This window comes from Moschus berezovskii, chromosome 11 (assembly GCF_049115385.1).
Source record: "Moschus berezovskii isolate FMDL1 chromosome 11, NW_MosBer_1.0, whole genome shotgun sequence".
Lineage (NCBI taxonomy): Eukaryota > Metazoa > Chordata > Mammalia > Artiodactyla > Moschidae > Moschus > Moschus berezovskii.
The window spans coordinates 34,671,288-34,688,659 of record NC_142470.1 but is presented as its reverse complement, the minus strand read 5'-3'; the positions used below and the strand labels follow the sequence as shown (position 1 = coordinate 34,688,659).

At 51.3% G+C, this 17,372-nt stretch overlaps 3 protein-coding genes across 15 annotated transcripts; 2 read left to right on the top strand and 1 right to left on the bottom strand.

Moving 5' to 3' along the window:
• The first annotated feature begins 51 nt into the window (after positions 1-51).
• ZNF513 (zinc finger protein 513) lies at positions 52-3,584 on the top strand. 4 transcript variants are annotated; one of them, XM_088841255.1, is made up of 5 exons: positions 165-422; positions 656-817; positions 1,721-2,308; positions 2,399-3,075; positions 3,287-3,584. In XM_088841255.1, the coding sequence occupies exons 1-5, from the start codon at positions 368-370 to the stop codon at positions 3,338-3,340; spliced, it is 1,536 nt and encodes a 511-aa protein (XP_088697381.1). In that variant the 5' UTR covers positions 165-367; the 3' UTR covers positions 3,341-3,584. The 4 variants fall into 4 exon arrangements, with proteins under 4 accessions (XP_088697383.1, XP_088697381.1, XP_055255002.2 ...); XM_088841257.1 differs by lacking the exon at positions 165-422 and adding an exon at positions 52-138 and having other exon boundaries at positions 2,399-3,582; XM_055399027.2 differs by having other exon boundaries at positions 167-422; positions 2,399-3,582.
• Positions 3,585-3,669: 85 nt separating this feature from the next.
• SNX17 (sorting nexin 17) lies at positions 3,670-9,467 on the bottom strand. 2 transcript variants are annotated; one of them, XM_055399028.2, is made up of 15 exons: positions 9,269-9,467; positions 8,732-8,806; positions 7,611-7,728; positions 6,923-6,987; positions 6,529-6,639; positions 6,321-6,411; positions 6,079-6,166; positions 5,758-5,827; positions 5,373-5,465; positions 5,074-5,277; positions 4,805-4,930; positions 4,610-4,687; positions 4,409-4,483; positions 4,276-4,317; positions 3,670-4,182 (listed from the first exon to the last, which is right to left on the bottom strand). In XM_055399028.2, the coding sequence occupies exons 1-15, from the start codon at positions 9,329-9,331 to the stop codon at positions 4,069-4,071; spliced, it is 1,413 nt and encodes a 470-aa protein (XP_055255003.1). In that variant the 5' UTR covers positions 9,332-9,467; the 3' UTR covers positions 3,670-4,068. The 2 variants fall into 2 exon arrangements, with proteins under 2 accessions (XP_055255003.1, XP_055255004.1); XM_055399029.2 differs by lacking the exon at positions 8,732-8,806.
• A 50-nt stretch (positions 9,468-9,517) lies between these two features.
• Positions 9,518-16,002, top strand: EIF2B4 (eukaryotic translation initiation factor 2B subunit delta). 9 transcript variants are annotated; one of them, XM_055399022.2, is made up of 13 exons: positions 9,518-9,738; positions 10,120-10,163; positions 10,489-10,624; positions 10,805-11,008; positions 11,273-11,355; positions 11,554-11,645; positions 11,880-11,994; positions 12,202-12,278; positions 12,469-12,571; positions 12,770-12,897; positions 13,036-13,213; positions 13,617-13,797; positions 13,924-15,999. In XM_055399022.2, the coding sequence occupies exons 1-13, from the start codon at positions 9,708-9,710 to the stop codon at positions 14,121-14,123; spliced, it is 1,572 nt and encodes a 523-aa protein (XP_055254997.1). In that variant the 5' UTR covers positions 9,518-9,707; the 3' UTR covers positions 14,124-15,999. The 9 variants fall into 9 exon arrangements, 7 of the variants coding, with proteins under 7 accessions (XP_055254997.1, XP_055254996.1, XP_055254999.1 ...); XM_055399021.2 differs by having other exon boundaries at positions 9,527-9,738; positions 10,802-11,008; positions 13,924-15,997; XM_055399023.2 differs by lacking the exon at positions 9,518-9,738 and adding an exon at positions 9,839-9,914 and having other exon boundaries at positions 10,802-11,008; positions 13,924-15,997.
• The last annotated feature ends 1,370 nt before the right edge of the window (positions 16,003-17,372 follow it).

Here is a 17,372-nt window from a genome sequence, read left to right as displayed (position 1 = left end):
TGATTCCTAATTGGCTCTTCCGCTTGCTTTCGTCACAATCACTTCCTGGTCACACTGGACGCTTTAGCTTCTTCTACTTTTCACGGACTACGCGTCCCGTGTGGCTCTGCGGCAGCGGAAGCGGAAGCGAGTACGGAGGTACCAGCTGGTCTCCGTAGGGGGGTAGGGGGCTCCATGAATGGACGCGGCGGTGGCGGCGGGAGCGGCCTGAGCTGGGCGCTGGGGCCAGGGCAGGGGGCTGCCCGGGGCCCGCGCCGCTGTATGGGGGCTGCCTGCGGGCCCTGAGAGGAAGGGCGGGCGGGCCGAATTGGGAGGGCGGGGCCGGGCGGCCGCAGGCCGGAGGCGCGTCGGGCTGGAGCCGGTCACGATGCCCCGAAGGAAGCAAAGCCACCCGCAGCCCGTGAAATGCGAGGGGGTCAAAGGTCAGGGGTTAGGGGCCGTGAGGTGGGGAGGAGTGGGGGTGGGGTCAGTGTCGAGGGTTCAGGTCTGGGTGGAGGGCGACTCCTGAGGGATGGGGTGGACTCCTAGCTTCCCATCAAGGTACGCGAGAGGGTCTGCGAGTGAGGGAAGTACGGTCTGCGAGGGTTGGCTCCCCGGGTGCGGATGATGGGCACGGTTCCTGAGGGAGAAGCTACAAGCCCCCTCCCCTCTTCAGTGGATACGGAAGACTCCCTCGACGAAGGACCCGGGGCCCTGGTATTGGAGAGTGATTTGCTACTAGGCCAGGATCTGGAGTTTGAAGAAGAGGAGGAAGAGGAAGAGGAGGAAGGTGACCGCAACAACGACCAGCTCATGGGCTTCGAGAGAGACTCTGAAGGTGGGTTTGGGGGCACTTACTTAAAAAAGTGACCATTGGAACCCCAACCTTTAGAAGGCGGCTTAGGTTTAGTGCTTGTGAGCAAAACAAGCTTTCCTGCCAGTGCGACTGGTTTAGTGTAAGTTTAGATTTGAGCTAGATTTCATTTGTCTGATGGTCCTTCACTTTGTTGAGGTGAAGTTTTGGGGCCTGGTTCAAAGATGTTATGAATAATACAGTGGAGGAATCACAGAGCAACTGATCACAAGTAAATGCCCTTTTAATAACCTTGTCTTGCTCCCTAGCCCATTCATTCATTAAGAGTTTAAGCAACCTTATTCACGCTGGTAATTCTAACCCCGTTTCACCTGCAACATAAACTCCTTTTGCACTGAGGTTTTAATCTCTACCCTCAAATACCCTTCCACAGTCTTCCCTGCGATCTTAGCCTCACCCCATCCTAAGTTGCTGCACTACCTATCCACTTAATGCCACTTCTGGAAGATGCTTTTGAAAGTCATTGAAGGGATCCACTTAAAAGGGAATCCATCCTTTAGGCTTAGAAGTGGTATTACATGCATTACTTTGTTTCTTCCCTCCAAATTTTGCCTCTTGAGGTAGTATGGAGCTGATTATAAATTAAAAACAGTCCTCCCTGATGGAGGAATTAGAAAAAGGTCTCAGGCCTCTGCCTTGTCTATTTTTGCTTTCTTATCCCAAGAATTACTTGATTGATTTCAATCTGTGGTCCACTGTGAACCACACATTGTTTTCCATTCCATGAACCTATATACAACTCTGTCATCACTGGGTTAGTTCAGGCTCAGAGGTAGCTAATTCATGTTGAGGCCAAAGTGAGAAAAAGGGAGTTTTGAGTCTGGTTTTGCCCTGTGTTGATGTCTCTTCTCATGTCTGTCTCACCAGGAGACTCTCTGGGGGCCAGGCCTGGGCTTCCCTACGGGCTGAGCGACGAGGAGTCTGGGGGCGGCCGCGCACTAAGTGCGGAGAGTGAAGTTGAGGAGCCAGCCAGGGGTCCAGGGGAGGCCAGGGGTGAGAGGCCAGGCCCAGCCTGCCAGCTGTGTGGGGGGCCCACAGGTGAGGGGCCGTGTTGTGGGGCAGGAGGACCGGGTGGGGGGCCCCCGCTGCCCCCACGGCTACTGTACTCATGCCGCCTCTGCGCCTTCGTGTCCCACTACTCGAGCCACCTGAAGCGGCACATGCAGACACACAGCGGGGAGAAGCCGTTCCGCTGTGGCCGCTGCCCCTACGCCTCAGCCCAGCTCGTCAACCTGACACGACACACCCGCACCCACACTGGCGAGAAGCCCTACCGCTGTCCCCACTGCCCCTTTGCCTGCAGCAGCCTGGGCAACCTGAGGCGGCATCAGCGCACCCATGCAGGGCCCCCCACTCCTCCCTGCCCGACCTGTGGCTTCCGCTGCTGTGCTCCACGTCCTGCCCAGCCTCCCAGCCCCACAGAGCAGGAGGGGGCAGTGCCTCGGCGACCCGAAGGTAAAAAGCCAGGACTAAAGAACCTGGGACGTGGGTGGGTGGCCTTAGGGGGTACCTGCGTTCATAGCCCAGGTCTCACTGTCCCCACAGATGCCCTGCTGCTTCCAGATCTAAGCCTCCATGTGTCACCAGGCGGTGCCAGCTTCCTGCCGGACTGTGGGCAGCTGCGGGGTGAAGGGGAAGGCCTATGTGGGACTGGGTCAGAACCACTGCCAGAGCTGCTATTCCCTTGGACCTGCCGGAACTGTGGGCAAGAGCTGGAGGAGGGGGAGGGCAGTCGGCTGGGAGCAGCCACATGTGGGCGCTGCATGCGAGGAGAGACTGGAGGTGGTGCCAGTGGGGGACCCCAGGGCCCCAGTGACAAAGGCTTCGCCTGCAGTCTCTGCCCCTTTGCCACTCATTATCCCAACCACTTGGCTCGGCACATGAAGACGCACAGCGGTGAGAAGCCCTTCCGCTGTGCCCGCTGTCCCTACGCCTCTGCTCACCTGGACAACCTGAAACGGCACCAGCGCGTCCACACGGGAGAGAAACCCTACAAGTGCCCCCTCTGCCCCTATGCCTGTGGTAACCTGGCCAACCTCAAACGTCATGGTCGGATCCACTCTGGGGACAAACCTTTTCGGTGTAGCCTTTGCAACTACAGCTGCAATCAGAGTATGAACCTCAAACGCCACATGCTGCGGCATACAGGCGAGAAGCCCTTCCGCTGTGCCACCTGCGCCTATACCACGGGCCACTGGGACAACTACAAGCGCCACCAAAAGGTGCATGGTCACGGCGGGGCGGGAGGGCCTGGCCTCTCTGCCTCTGAGGGCTGGGCCCCACCTCACAGTCCTCCCCCTGTTTTGAGCTCTCGGGGCCCAACAGCCCTGGGTGCCACCAGTAGCCGAGCTCTCCATACAGACTCACCCTGAACTAGGTCCTTCTGTCTCAGGGCTCCATGCAATAGTCCTGACCCTCCTGTGTTTTATACAGACGGACCAGAAGCCACCTCCTTTCTCCCCCGCTGGCCAGGGGGTTCCACACTGACTCACCTAGGCACTGTATGGACCAGCCCAAACGCCATGGGCAGGGGACCCATATGGACCAGGGGGCCTTGCCTTGACTGATGCACTTCATAAGATCAGTATGAGGGGCCCTGTATTCATCTCCACTGCTCCCAGGGGCAGTGGAGGAACTGGCTGGGGGACTGTCCAGCCTTGCACCTGTTTAACTTATTTCAGTGCTTTATAATAAAGGAAACACTAACAAAGCCATGTCTATGCTGAGTTGGCAGCGACAAGCACGGCTCAGGCTCACCCTTAGCACAGCAGTGCGTGCTGTGATGGGGGGAGCAGGGGCAGAGAGGGAACCAGAGGTAGGCAGCAATCAGGCTGAGTTTAATGATGGGGAACTGGGCCAGACCATACACAGACCTCTGCCCATCCCCTTGGCTCATGGCCCTGAGAAGCCAGAAGCAGCCTGGAGGGAACTGTGGTTCCTCCCCAGGCAGGTAGCCATGGTCCCGTGGACTTTGTGCAAAATACTAAATGCTAATTTGGCATTGAGGGCCAGCTCTGGGTGATCCTTTGTGTAGCCAGCCCCACGATGGGGGGGGAGGGGTGGGAGAGGTGGGTTAAGAGGCCCCTGGCTGAGAGGAGAAAAGGGGATAAGAGAAAGGAAAATGCCCCCAGTTTGGGGGCAGGGCGGGATACAGGCACAGGGCAAGTTTCTGAACATTCTCCCAAGGCAGAGGGCAGACATCTGAGCACTGGAGATCACAGGTCCTCGTCTCCAATGCCCTCAAAGGCAAAATTGCCATGGACGTCACTGGCACTGGCATCTGTACCGGGAGTGCCAATCCCCCGCAGGCTCACAGCACTCAGCTTGCTCTGGAATAAAGGCAGGGTTGGGGGTCAGAGGGCTTGAGCCTCCCTGAGGTCCCCTACGAACACCAACCTCACCAAGCCTCGTGGGAAACTCACTGAGAGTTTGACCATGGACTCCCGGCTGGTGTCCGGTGACTCCTGGGGAAGAGGAGGCAGCAGCATCAGAGACCTCGTGGGGAGGTGAGGCAAGGGCTGAGGGCTGGGGCACCGATCAGGGAGCAGTACTTACAAGCAACGGTGGTGACTTCACGGCTTGCTGGCTGTCTGAGCGTCTCAGGCTGCCCCCCACCCGCCGGCGCAGCATCTGGGGATGGACATGTGAGGCACTGGTAAGGGCATGATCACTCCCATGGGAATCCTGAGCCTTTCCCCTCCCTCTCAGAAGCGTCAGCCCTAGGGCAAAAGGCAGGGAAAGCACAGCCACACATACCTTCCTGATACTGCCGCCAGATTTCTTCACCATCAGTTCATCTACCATGGACTGCAAGCAGATACTCATCATGATAGCCTGAGGGCAAGGGGAGAGCTCAGCCTGACTAGAGTGGTCACCCTGAGCCCAGCACCCCTAGGACAAGGGCTCCCACTCACAATGGGCTCCAGAGGAGGCCTGAGGGTAGGCTCACACCTGGGGGCTGGAGATGGTGACCCACTGCAGCCGGTCCTTGCTCATGAGGTATTCAAAAGCCAGTTCCAGGCGCACCTCGCCCCGGGCCCGGCCGGGGCTGCTTGCGCCTCCACTGGGCAGTGGCACCTGGAGAGGAATTAGAACCAGATTGAGTTCGTTCTCAGCCCGAGAGGCTGTGCCTCTTGCCTTGACCTACTCCAGCCCATTCCCAAAGCTCAACGCTTGCCAGGCCTCCATCCCGAAGGCTTCCCCCTCCTACCCCAACTCACAGAGGAGGTGACCCGCCAGCACCGCATGCGGGTGACCCGGAAGGAGCCTTCACGGAGTTGCTGGCCAGGCAGGCGGAGCTGGAGGCTGAGCTCACTGTTGCCTGCGCTCACCACCACCGGACAGTCCTTCTCTGGGAAGTCAGCCACACAGGCATCGAAGCGCAAGTAGCCATAGTGCCGCAGTGTCTGGGCCAGTCGCAGGAACTGAAACCCAGTCACCATGTGGGCGAGTCAGGAGGGGAAGTAGGACAGCCCAGAGGAAGCAACCCCTTGGAGGGAGATGGGGAGGCAAGGCTCACCTCCTTCTTGGAGACCTTCTCCTGCAGTGATTTGAGCTGCCGGTGCTGCTCCTTGGTGACCAGGATCCATCCACGCTCAATGTCTGCTACCGTCTAGAGTGGAGACATGGTATGAGGGGCTGCTCCCAGTCAGAGGTCCAAAGAAAGTGTCCAGTTACCTCTGTCCAGCCTGACCCCTAGCCCCACATCTGAGCCAGCTCTTTGCAATGAGTCTTCTTGACCAATCGGCTTACAATGCAGGGAGAGTACAGGCTGTGCCAGATGCCCTCAGAGTATGCTAGGAATATCCCCGTGAACTGGCAGTAAAGACACGAAAGTTTTCTCGGCAGAGTGGGACACTAGAGCCATTTTCAGGGGAAGGGTTCTGAGGCAGCTCCAAGCTCACCTGAGCATAAAGCAGGTTCAGGCCAACCCGGTTCTCCATGACATCGTCATCATAGGCAGAGTCCCAGTAACTGTGAGGCCAAGGGGTGGAAAGGGGTAGGTAATGGGGCTAAGCTGAGGGAAGGCAAGAGGTAGAAAGGAAGGTGGGGGGCAAAACGGAAGCAATCTGGAACTATGGGGTGAACGGTGATAAAGTCGGAAGAAGCTTGGGAGGCCTCGTAGAAAAACCCAGCACTAACCCCTTACCCAGGTCACTCTGTCTCATTACATGGCCCCATAATCCAACCCAGCACTCTCCCCCTCCTCCCAGCCCACCCCTGACCTCTTCCTTAGCACAATCTTATACTCTTGACTCCGAAGACTGGTAACAGACACATAAGGCAGCTCAAACTCTTGCAACTTCCGTACAACTATGGGTTTTAAAAAAAAATGAAAATGTCAGACTCAGGGGAGGGAAAGCAAGAGGGAAGCCCTGGGGAAATGCCTGCCACATTCTTAGGGGAGACAGGGAGACAAATTCACTACTTGAAACAGAGGGAAGTTGTAAAGTCCAGAGAAACTCACATGAAAAGGCTCCATCCTCTTTTTCTCGAACTAGAAAAAGACTGAAGTAGCCAATCAAGTCATCTGGAAGATCCAGCTTTGCAGCCACAGCCTGGGGACAAGGAAGGAAGTACAGCTCATCAAATCAGGTGGTTCCAATCACCTCAAACCTGGGAAGGAGTGCAGGGGGCACAGGGGAAGGAAGACCAGTGCAGAACAAGTGCCTCACCTCCAGGACATCCTCAGTCTGATCTGAAGTTAGGACGTTGACCAGAACTTTCTGTCCGTTGCTGAGCAGCACTTCCAAAGAGACCTCTTCTGTGGGGACCTGCTGTGTCTCCTGGTAGTGAACAAACATGGGAATGGAAAGGGAGCACCTCCTTGTTAACCACATGCCCGGCATCCAGCTGTGACCCCTTCCCAACTATGTATTTCTAGGTCCCTCCAGTGCCTTTATTCTCAGCTGCTTAATTATAAGCTGTTTCCTTGATTTCACTGGTACAGCAGAAGCCCCCTTCCATGAAGAAAGGTGCCAGAATAACTCCTCTGTACCGACCTGATTAAAATGATGTGGCCCTACAGGAAGGTGCTTAACCTTAAATCTTGGTCCCCCAAAGCCTTACCTGCTGTGCCCGACGCAGGAAACTATTGAAGGTCTCACTGCTCCCAAGCAATGGGTCTTGCCGAACTGTGGGGACAAGAGAATGATGTTCTAGTAACTTACGGTTCCCTCTTGGCTCCCTCCAGCTCTCTTCTTGGTAGGCTCCCTATCCTTGGCTGATGGTGGCCTATCACATCTCCCAGCTGGCCTCACCCCACTCACTGTTTGCATTATTTTTTTAACTTAATTTTTATTTTTGGCTGACCGTGTAGTATGTGGGATCTTGGGTTCCCAACCAGGGATAAAACCAGAACCCCCAGCCTTGGAAGTGCAGTCTTAACCACTGGATTGCCAGGGAAGTCCCCTGCATAAACTCACCAGCCCTACCCTTAGCTACCATCTAGTTAAGTACTGTTTATAGAACTTAATGTTCATCTAAAGCACATCAGACACAAATGAAGTATGAAGTTCTCCCCACTAACTGAAAATGCTTTAAGACTGTTTAATGCCGTCTTAGTACTTCTTATAGATGTCAGGGCCAAAACTGCTTTTCTGGTACCCAGATGCTAAAGCATCCTTGCATGTTATTTACTTTTGCTTATTAAATCAAACAAGAGGCTTCCCAGCAGGGACTTCTACAGAATCAGCTGTTTTGATTCTCTCCCCATAATCCTCTATAGAGTCAGCCTCTGTTCCCTCGAGCCACTCACCAGCTTGCATGTACTTCTCTAACTGCTCTCTCCTCTGTTCCACCTCAGCAGGTGTCAGAGAGAAAAGCTTCTTTGGGGGAAATGCAGGAAGCACATTCGCCCCATATTCCTTCCGAAGCTATTTGGAGAAAGAGATACAACTCTTTACATAAACATCACAAGTGACAATAGGCAATCCACATTCATAATGTTCTCTTGGGCTACCCTTCCTTTTCCTTAATCCCTGCTCCCCTACTGGCCCTGGTCACCCAGGAAATGATTCCTTTGGCAGGGGCAGCCATTCCTTTATCCTAGATATATGTCCTTTCCAATCTTACAGTGTGTGAATCAGCTCCTTCACAGGGTGGGAAGGGTTTATATAGGGCCAGGGCCTAGTGAGCCCCTTGATTATCTAGCAAGGCTGTATTCACTGAACCCCTACAGGAAGCAAAGGGTTTTGTAAGGAGAGTTTATGTGCACAGTGAAGTAATTACGAAGTATATTCACGAAGCATCTTAGGACTTAAAGGGACACTGCAGATCAATGAATCCATTTTTCAGTTGGAGTAGCTGAGGCCCAAAGAAATCAGGCAGCTTGCTCAGGGTTGCACAACTGGTTATCAGTAGAATCAAGACTCTACTGAATTAAATACAGAGCTCACAATCTGGTGAAAACAGAAACATTACATCATAAGACATAGGATAACTGGAACAGCTACACCTACTCAGGTGCGTCAAGGAACACAGACCCAAACTGATGAATGGTTTGTATGAACCGGGAAAAGAATTTCAAGTTGCAGCTCAGCTGACAGAAGGAAAGTGCTTTGGCAGCGGAGGGGGAAGGGTGGGCGATCTCTCCATGCACAGGCACAGGCAGTGTACAGGCTGTGTAAGACGGGGCCAGAGAAGCAGGAAGGAGAATGTGAGTACAGACAGGGGTAGTTAGAGTGGCAGACATTAAGCTTCCTAGGGAGTTCCCCGGAAATGTCACAAGACCAGATAAAGCACTAAATCCTCCCCTGCGGCTGTGATTAAAAGGGAACTACAGCCTACGGATAAGCGACGAGGCGGGAAATGGAGATGCTGGTGCCCAGGTGGAGGAAAGGGCTTGACGCTGCCTCAAGGCAGGGGTGCCAGTCCCACCTGCTCGTGCAGCCCCAGGAGCTGGCTGTAGCGCACCCGACAGTGCAGGACTCCATTCACGTGAATGTTATAGGCCTGAGGACACAAAAGCAGGCAAGCATTTTAGGGCTGCGGTCTGGGCGGTCCCCTTGCGAACCCTGGCCGGAAGTGGCCTGGCACAGTTGCGCTGAGGAACGCGCCGAGGTCTTCCGAGGATTGCCAGTCTATCTCACCCAGAGCCTGGTCCCAAAGCAGAAGGACCAGTCTGGGCAAACTCGGGCGCTCGGGCTGCAGTCTTCTTCCCCAAGAGGCCAGTGACGCCCACCAGAGTAGCCGCGGCCCAGCCGAGGGAGGCGATGCGGCCGAACAAAGAACCTACAAGAGCTGGGGCGACCTCTGGACGAATCTCAGACGTAATATAAGCTCCCAGCGAGGCCGTCGGGAGTCGGCGGCCTGTCACCAGGCCTGAAAGGTGGCAGCCAGACCTCGGGGGCCGCTCGGAGAGGCTCCGGCCCGTTATCCCCGCCCCTGCCCGATCGGGCTCCGGCCGCTCCTCACCACGTAGGCGGAGCCGCCGCTGTCCCCGCTGCGGGACTCGGTTTCAGGAATGGAAAAGTGCATATTCCCTGCAGCAGGGCCCGGCCGGGCTCCGGACTATGAATGCCGCAGCGGCTTTGCACGCTCGCCTCCGCTTCTCAGCGCGTCCCCGCAGCCTCGCTCGCCATTTTGGGGGGTGGAGGGTGGGCGCTAGACCGGCGGTGGGAAGGGCTTGGAACGTCCGCTCTGGGACGCAGCGCCGCCTGGCATCCTGGGAACTGTAGTCTAAGGGATTAGGAGGCTAAAATTGAGATGGCCCTTACCGCGACCCGTAGTCCGGGGCGGGGCCCCAGTGCTCGCAGGGGTTTGTAGTCGGCCTGGGGCTTCGCGCCTCGGCTCTCTACCCAGGGGGCGCTCTAGTCGCGGTGACCCCGGCGGGCGGAGCCTAGAACGGAGGGTGATGGCTACCGTAGCTGTGGCTGTTCGTGAGGGTGAGTGAAGCGCCGGGCGTACAAATAAGTACATGAGCCAACGGGCTCCAGACGGCTATTGCTGGGCCCTGGGTCCCTCTGGGCCCCGTCATTTGTCTCCCGCGCCACGACGGACTCTGGTCGGCACTGCCTCGGACGCATTCTGCGCCGCGCACCGGCTTGTTTCTCCGGGAAGAGTGCGTGCTCGCTTCTTTACCCCGCCCGGCTTCCCTTTGATCCGGCCGCGCACTGCGTCCCCACGCGGATCCCAGGCTCATCCCGCCTGGTGGCGGAGCCGAGCTCCGGTCATGCCGAGCCAGCAGCCAGCTGTGCCGAGTACGAGTCCCCCCAAACCCTCCCGGAGCCTCTCTAGTTCACTTTGTGCCCTGTTTTCTGATGCAGACTCGGGATCTGGGATGAAGGCGGAGCTTGCTCCTCGGCCTGGGGTAAGTGAGGGCGCCCGCACAAGCTACCCTGTCAGGCGGTACGCAGGAGCCTGTATCAACTTCATTCCGCCCCAGCCTCCATCCTCGTTAAACTTCATTTTTCGGTAAAGCCAGGAGATTTTTACAGAGTTTTGTCAGCCTTAATGGTAGTGTGACTCTGACTTGAGGGAGAAACTTCTTTCCCTGTGGGCTCTTAGCTTGTAACAGGGAGCTGGTGAGACTCAGGAAGGATTAGTATACTTACTGGATACTAGTAATTATCCAGTAGTGTTTATTCATTTTTGGAATTATTGGGGAAGAGCAGTATTGTGTGTCTGTGTCTTAGGCAGGGGGGAGGGAGATGACCCAAGAAGAAAAGCTGCAGCTTCGGAAGGAAAAGAAACAGCAGAAGAAGAAACGGAAGGAGGAAAAGGGGGCAGAAGCAGAAACTGGCTCCGCTGTGTCTGCAGCCCAGTGTCAAGGTGCGGGGGCTTTTCAGAGGGCTGGGGTGTGAAGCTGGTAAAGGGATGTGGTGGGGGGAAAGGGGAAGACAGGACAAAGTTGGTTTGAACAATTGAAAAGGAAAAGAGGCTTTGGTTGGGGCATAGCTATTACTTACCTGCCCAAGAGGCTTGGGCACCTCCTTCTTCTACCTTTAGTAGGCCCAGCCAAACACCTGGCAGGACCAGACAGTCAGTTGGGCACTGCCAAGGAGAAAGTTCCAGCAGGTAGGAGTAAAGCTGAACTTCGAGCTGAACGGCGGGCCAAGCAAGAGGCTGAGCGGGCCCTGAAGCAGGCAAGAAAAGGGGACCAAGGAGGGTCACCTCCTCAAGCCTGTCCCAGCACAGCTGGAGAAACCCCCTCAGGTATTGTCCCTTCATTTCAAGATCTCCGGTGATTCAAAGGCCTATATTAGCTCAGTCTTTCCCACCAGAGAACAGCTGCCAGTTTTTACCTTGGTTCCCAGAGTTCACAGTTCTGTCAGCCTCTTCCTACCCCTGTTTCTTCATCTACGTTTTTTCTCTGATTTTCTACCCTGCCTCAAATTTCTCTTGATGTCCCTTATGCCCTGAAAGCAGATTTCTCTTTATCACCTTCAGTGTCTTGAGGACACGATTGTTATCTTCTAGGAGTGAAGCGTCTACCTGAGCATAGTCAGGTTGATGACCCCACACTTCTGAGAAAACTTGTGAAAAAACCAGAGCGACAGCAGGTAAGAAGTGGGTTTGGAGTATGGCCAGAAAGAGCCTAGGGAGATGGAATAGAGGGAGGAAAGTTGCTCAGGGCAAAGTGAGACCTTGGAAAAGGATGAGTATCTGGGTCAAAGCGGGCTCACTGTCTTCTTCCTTCCCAGCATCATCCTACAGTTTTAAACTCTGGGCCCTTTGTCCTATCTCCTTGTTTTGTCAAGGTTCCTACACGAAAGGATTATGGATCCAAAGTCAGTCTCTTCTCCCACCTACCCCAGTACAGCAGACAGAACTCTTTGACCCAGTTTATGAGGTAGGATTTTAGAAGCTGTCATAACTTTTAAGTCTGAGGAGTTTTAGTAATTCTGTTTTCAAAATGACTGGAAACTGGAGGTTGGATCTGTGGAAAGAAGTATGAACACAAGGCAGAACTCTTGAGGAAATGGGGGTGTCTTTGCTAGTGAAGGAAGTTCATTTTCATCAGGGGCAGGTGGGCGGTAGGTGCTCAAGTTCCCTTGCAAAGTGTGTGACACTGCCATCCCATCAGCATCCCATCCTCTGTGATCCACCCAGCCATGGTGCGGCTCGGCCTGCAGTACTCCCAGGGCCTGGTCAGTGGCTCCAATGCCCGGTGCATCACCCTGCTTCGTGCCTTGCAGCAGGTATGTCCCATCTTATTCCCTCTTATGACCTAGCCTCACCTTCCCCAACACTACCCCAGCTTCTCTCAGCCAGTCATCTCTAGGGGAAGATGAAATGACATCATCCTAGAAGACTCTCCTCAGAGAAGCTTACTCTATCCCCCTTTCAGAGACTTTTGTTGCGGGGGCGGGGGGGGCATTGTGCCAATCAACTTGTATACCCTATAGGTGATTCAGGACTACACAACACCTCCCAATGAAGAATTGTCAAGGGACCTAGTGAATAAACTAAAACCCTACTTCAGGTAAGGATGACCACTGCACGTCTGCTCCCACTCTTTACCTTGCTCCGTCCTTTTCTTGAATCTTTTTCTTGCTCTTCTATCTCTGTTTTTAAACTTTCTGTCTTCTCTTTCAAAAGATGTTTTTAAATATAAAAGCTTTGTGAGCTGTGAAGCGTTGCACGGATGCAAGATGTTGTTGTTGTTGTTGTAGTTTCCTGACTCAGTGCCGTCCCCTGTCAGCGAGCATGTACAACGCCATCAAGTTCCTTAACAAGGAGATCACGGGTGTGAGCACCTCCAAGCGGGAAGAGGAGGTGATGAGTATGAGGCATGAGCAAGGCATGCATGGGAGGATGGAGCTGGAAACATATTTGGGACTCCCAGGAAGGACAACTATCTGGTCTACTTGGGCCCCCTTTAGTCTCATTGTTATACACATGTTCAAGTATCTGGCATGATAATCAAAGGAAAAAATGTCCATTTCTTGTTCCTTAAGTGTCTTACTCTATTAGGCCAAGTCAGAACTACGGGCAGCTGTTGACAGATATATAAAAGAGAAGATTGTGCTTGCAGCTCAGGCAATCTCACGCTTTGCTTATGAGAAGATCAGTAATGGAGATGTGATCCTGGTATATGGATGGTATGGGCCAGACCCTATGACTGAGAAAACTGGGAAGTGAAATGATCTGAAGAAGGGACTGCCCCTTTGCCCTTTAGCAATGAGCTGACCATCAGTCAGTGACATTTATAACTGAATCCTCCTCTCCCTTCGCTCCAGCTCATCTCTGGTATCACAAATTCTTCAGGAGGCTTGGGCTAAGGGCCGGCAATTTCGCGTGGTAGTGGTGGACAGCCGGCCACGGCTGGAGGGGAAGCACACACTACGTTCTCTGGTCCGTGCTGGGGTCCCTGCCTCCTACCTGCTGATTCCTGCAGCTTCCTATGTGCTCCCAGAGGTGAGGGCAGAGTAAAGGGACTCCAAAGTGGAGTAAAAGGGTACAGTAGTATAGACATAATCTCACCTTCCCCACATTGCAGTTACCTAGAAATCCTAAAACTCTGTAACCTTGTTGATAGCTAATAGGAAGAACATCTCCAGCACATTACACAACACGTCTAGCTATGACAGGAACTTTGTATTAAACTAGCAGCCACCAGGAGGGAACCAGACAAAAATAACTTCATAGTTTATTCTTCCTGTGGGTGGTGTGTGAATCAGTGGTCAGGTGTTTTCCAAGGGCCATTACTAGGATTTGTTACTCATTGTCTTAATGTTGCTATCCTGGGTAGGAGTTGAAAACTTTATTCTGCATTGGTCACACATGATTTTTTTTTCCTTCTCTCTACTCTTCAAAATAGGTTTCTAAGGTGCTATTGGGAGCTCATGCTCTCCTGGCGAACGGGTCTGTGATGTCCCGGGTAGGGACAGCACAGCTGGCCCTGGTGGCACGGGCCCATAATGTACCAGTGCTGGTCTGCTGTGAAACATACAAGTTCTGTGAGCGTGTGCAGACTGATGCCTTTGTTTCTAATGAGCTAGGTAAGGAGGCCCAGGCGGGCAGAAGAGGGAGTTCCGGGGACCTGAGAAGATTTGGGAGGGAGAAGGGAGGTTGAACTACCAACTTATTTTTTAAAAGTACATAAAAGGGTGCACCTCTCATTGCAGATGACCCTGACGACCTGCTGTGTGAGCGAGGAGAACATGTGGCCCTGGCTAACTGGCAGAACCACTCGTCCCTGCGGTTGTTGAATCTGGTCTATGATGTGACCCCTCCAGAACTGGTGGACCTGGTGATCACAGAGCTGGGGATGATCCCTTGCAGTTCTGTACCTGTTGTCCTACGAGTCAAGAGTAGTGACCAGTGAGTGGCGGAACAAGGGTCAATAAATGACATACTCCCTACACTCAGCAACTCTGCTGCCTGTTATACCTCTTTTAGCATCACTACCACCTAGGGGTCCAGATTCCCCAGTCCCTCTTAGCACCCTCTGTGAACCTCTAGACAAACCTTTATGGAAATGTTCTCAGGTGATTAGGTCCATGCCAGTGCTTTGGGGCCAAAGTGAAGGTCATTATGGAGACCAAAAATTATCCCAAGTCATCAACCATTTATTGAGCATCTATGTGCCAGACACCGAGCTAGATAGGAGCAGTACAATAAGGACAAGTAAGAGTCCTATCCTTAGTATTTAGTGTTATTATTATATTAATGTTAAGTGAATACAATGATATTTGTATTAAATAATGTTACACATTAATACATTAATATTTTGTATTCTTAGTACTCAGTACTTAACGTGTTGGAAACTGTTGGCCCTTTCTTGTCATTTACAGAGATTAATACCATCCTATGAAGTGAGATTTTACAGATGAGAAAACTGAGGCACAGAGAGTTGAAGTTACTTGCCGAATGTAATGCTAAGTAGACTGGCATGCGATCTCAGGCATTCTGGATCTAGAGTCTGTGCCTTTAATTTTTGTGCTGTGTGCTGTTAGGGAGTACTCATCATGATGGAGGAAGACAGACAGTATCTACAGTATGAGATAAATTCTACTAGTAGTAATGAACAGAGTTCATTGGAAGCAACTCAGGAGATCTAGTGAGGTTGGGCAAGACTTCATAGCTAACATCTGAGCTAGGCCTTGAAGGAGAAGAGATTTCCCAATTTTAAAAAGGATGAGAAGGCAGATCAGCAGAGGAAATAACTTAGACTACAGAATAGGCCTTAAAATGATCAGCCAGTTGCAAAGTGTCAAATCATGTGGTAAAGCTAGAATGGAGGCTTATGTGGAGAATTAGTGATAAAGCTGTTAACATAGGTTGGATTAGGTTCAGATTGTGAGAGTCTGATCATTATGGTTAGCCTAAAAAAACAGAAGTCATCCATTTTGTGTGTGTATATGTGTGTGTTTTATTGAAAAATTTCAAGCAGCATAGAAGTACAGTGAACTATACAAAGAATCCCCCTCACCAAATGCAGTAATTATCAAGATTTCCCATGAATGCTTTCTTTTTGTTTCCCTTTTTTTTTCCTTGCCAAAGATGCATTAGAGCAAATCCAATTCATTATATCATTTTACTCCTTCAAATATCAGCATATCTCTAAAAATTATAGAAACTTACCATGTTATTACACTTATTAAATTCTTATCTTTGTCTAATCCATAATCAAATTTCCTTGATTGTCTCAAAAGTGACTTTTTACAGTTGAATCAGGATCCATACATTACCTGTGGTTACTATGTCTTGAATTTTTTGTAATCAAAAGCAGTCTCCTCAGCCTTCCTTCTTTTCTCATGACATTTAACTTGTTCCAGGAACCAGGCTGATTATGTTTCATACTGCCTCACATCAGGTTGGTTAGTCCATTTTCAGTGATGAATGGATCCGTTTTTGATTGTTGCCTGAATTATTTCATTAGAGGATGCAACATGGTAAATTTTTTTTCCTAATTACATCATTCCACGCTTAGTAGCTGATAATCTTCTATAAAGAACTCTCTCATCAGTTCATTTCAGTTGCTAAGTCGTGTCTAAAGTTGTTGAACCCATGGACTGCAGCATGCCAGGCTTCCCTGTCCATCACCAACTCCTGGAACTTCCTCAAACTCATGTTCATTGAGTCGGTGATGCCATCCAACCATCTCATCCTCTGTCTGTCATCCCCTTTTCCTCCTGCCTTCAATCTTTCCCAGCATCAGGGTCTTTTCCAATGAGTCACTTCTTTGCATCAAGTGGCCAAAGAATTGGAGCTTCAGCATTAGTCATCAGTTACTATTCTGAATTACTAATTCATACTGGAAAGGCAAATAAAGGCTTAATTTTTTTAATTGTCAATTTTCAGGAATTGATCACTAGTTACTTCCAATGGCATGCAATGAGAAGTTGTTGAATTTTTGCTTTTTCTCTATAAAAATCATGAATTCATGTTTTTTTTTTTTATATTCAGCATAGCACTCAATCATCAAAATTAAGCATTGGTTCAACAGGATCAGCTCCGTGCTTTAGAAAGCTAACTGGTAGAGATTAGAGATGGAGAAACAGATCAGTAAAAAAGATTGCCCATCAATCAAAATCACAAGTGCGCCTAAATTTTGTTCCAGCAGTTCTAGGAATTCACACATATGAAGTAACTTAGATACAAGGTTATTTACAGCAGCATCTTCTTTTCCCCCTTTTTGGCCCCTGTGAGGCATGCCCCCTACAGTGGAAGCAGGGAGCCTTAACCACTGAACCTACAGGGAAGTCCATATGTAACAGAGCAGGACACCATGGGACCTTCCCAGACAGGCTTTCCCCTGCATCCTCTGCTTTAGCTCCTCTCTCAGATAACTCGATAGTAGTATTTGATGCACATTTCCCAAGTTGTTTCTCAGATGTAAAAAATCTTCCTTCTCCAACAGATGGAAGATGTTAACTACCATGAGCACACAGTTGGAACCTGTTGGGGCATTCAGGGCTTTTAGGCATGAGCCACTCAGCTCCTTGTATGGCCCTGCAGTAAACCTTTTGTTGTTCCAAACTCCGACATTTCAGTTTGTTTGGCTTCATTGTGTATCAGGTACATGAACTTGCACTAACATATACAGCAGCATTGTTTATAATAGCAAAAGACTGGAAACCACCTAGATACCCATTGATATAACAAGAACTAACACTACATTTATATAATTACATACTAAGCAATCAGGGGCTTCCCAGGTGACTCTGTGGTAAAGAATCTGGCTACCAATTCAGGAGACTGCAGGTTCTATCCCTGGGTCAGGAAGATTCCCTAGAGAAGGAAGTGGGAAACCCACTCAAGTATTTCTTGCCTGGGAAATCCCATGAACAGAGAAGCCTGGTGGGCTACAGTCTATGGGGTCTCGAAGAGTTGGTCACAACTTAACAACTGAGCACACACAAGAAATCATAACAATAAGGCAGGTTTTTATATATAGCAATGGAATAGTCTCCAAGGTACACTCAGTTAAAAGTAAGATGCAGGACAGCGTAGATGCTGTCTGAACTAAAATGGGGAAAGATGTATATGTATTTGCATGAATATAAATACAGAAAATGTCTTGGACCTGTAACAAGAAACTGCCTAGGTCGATGTGGTCTAGGAGACTGGA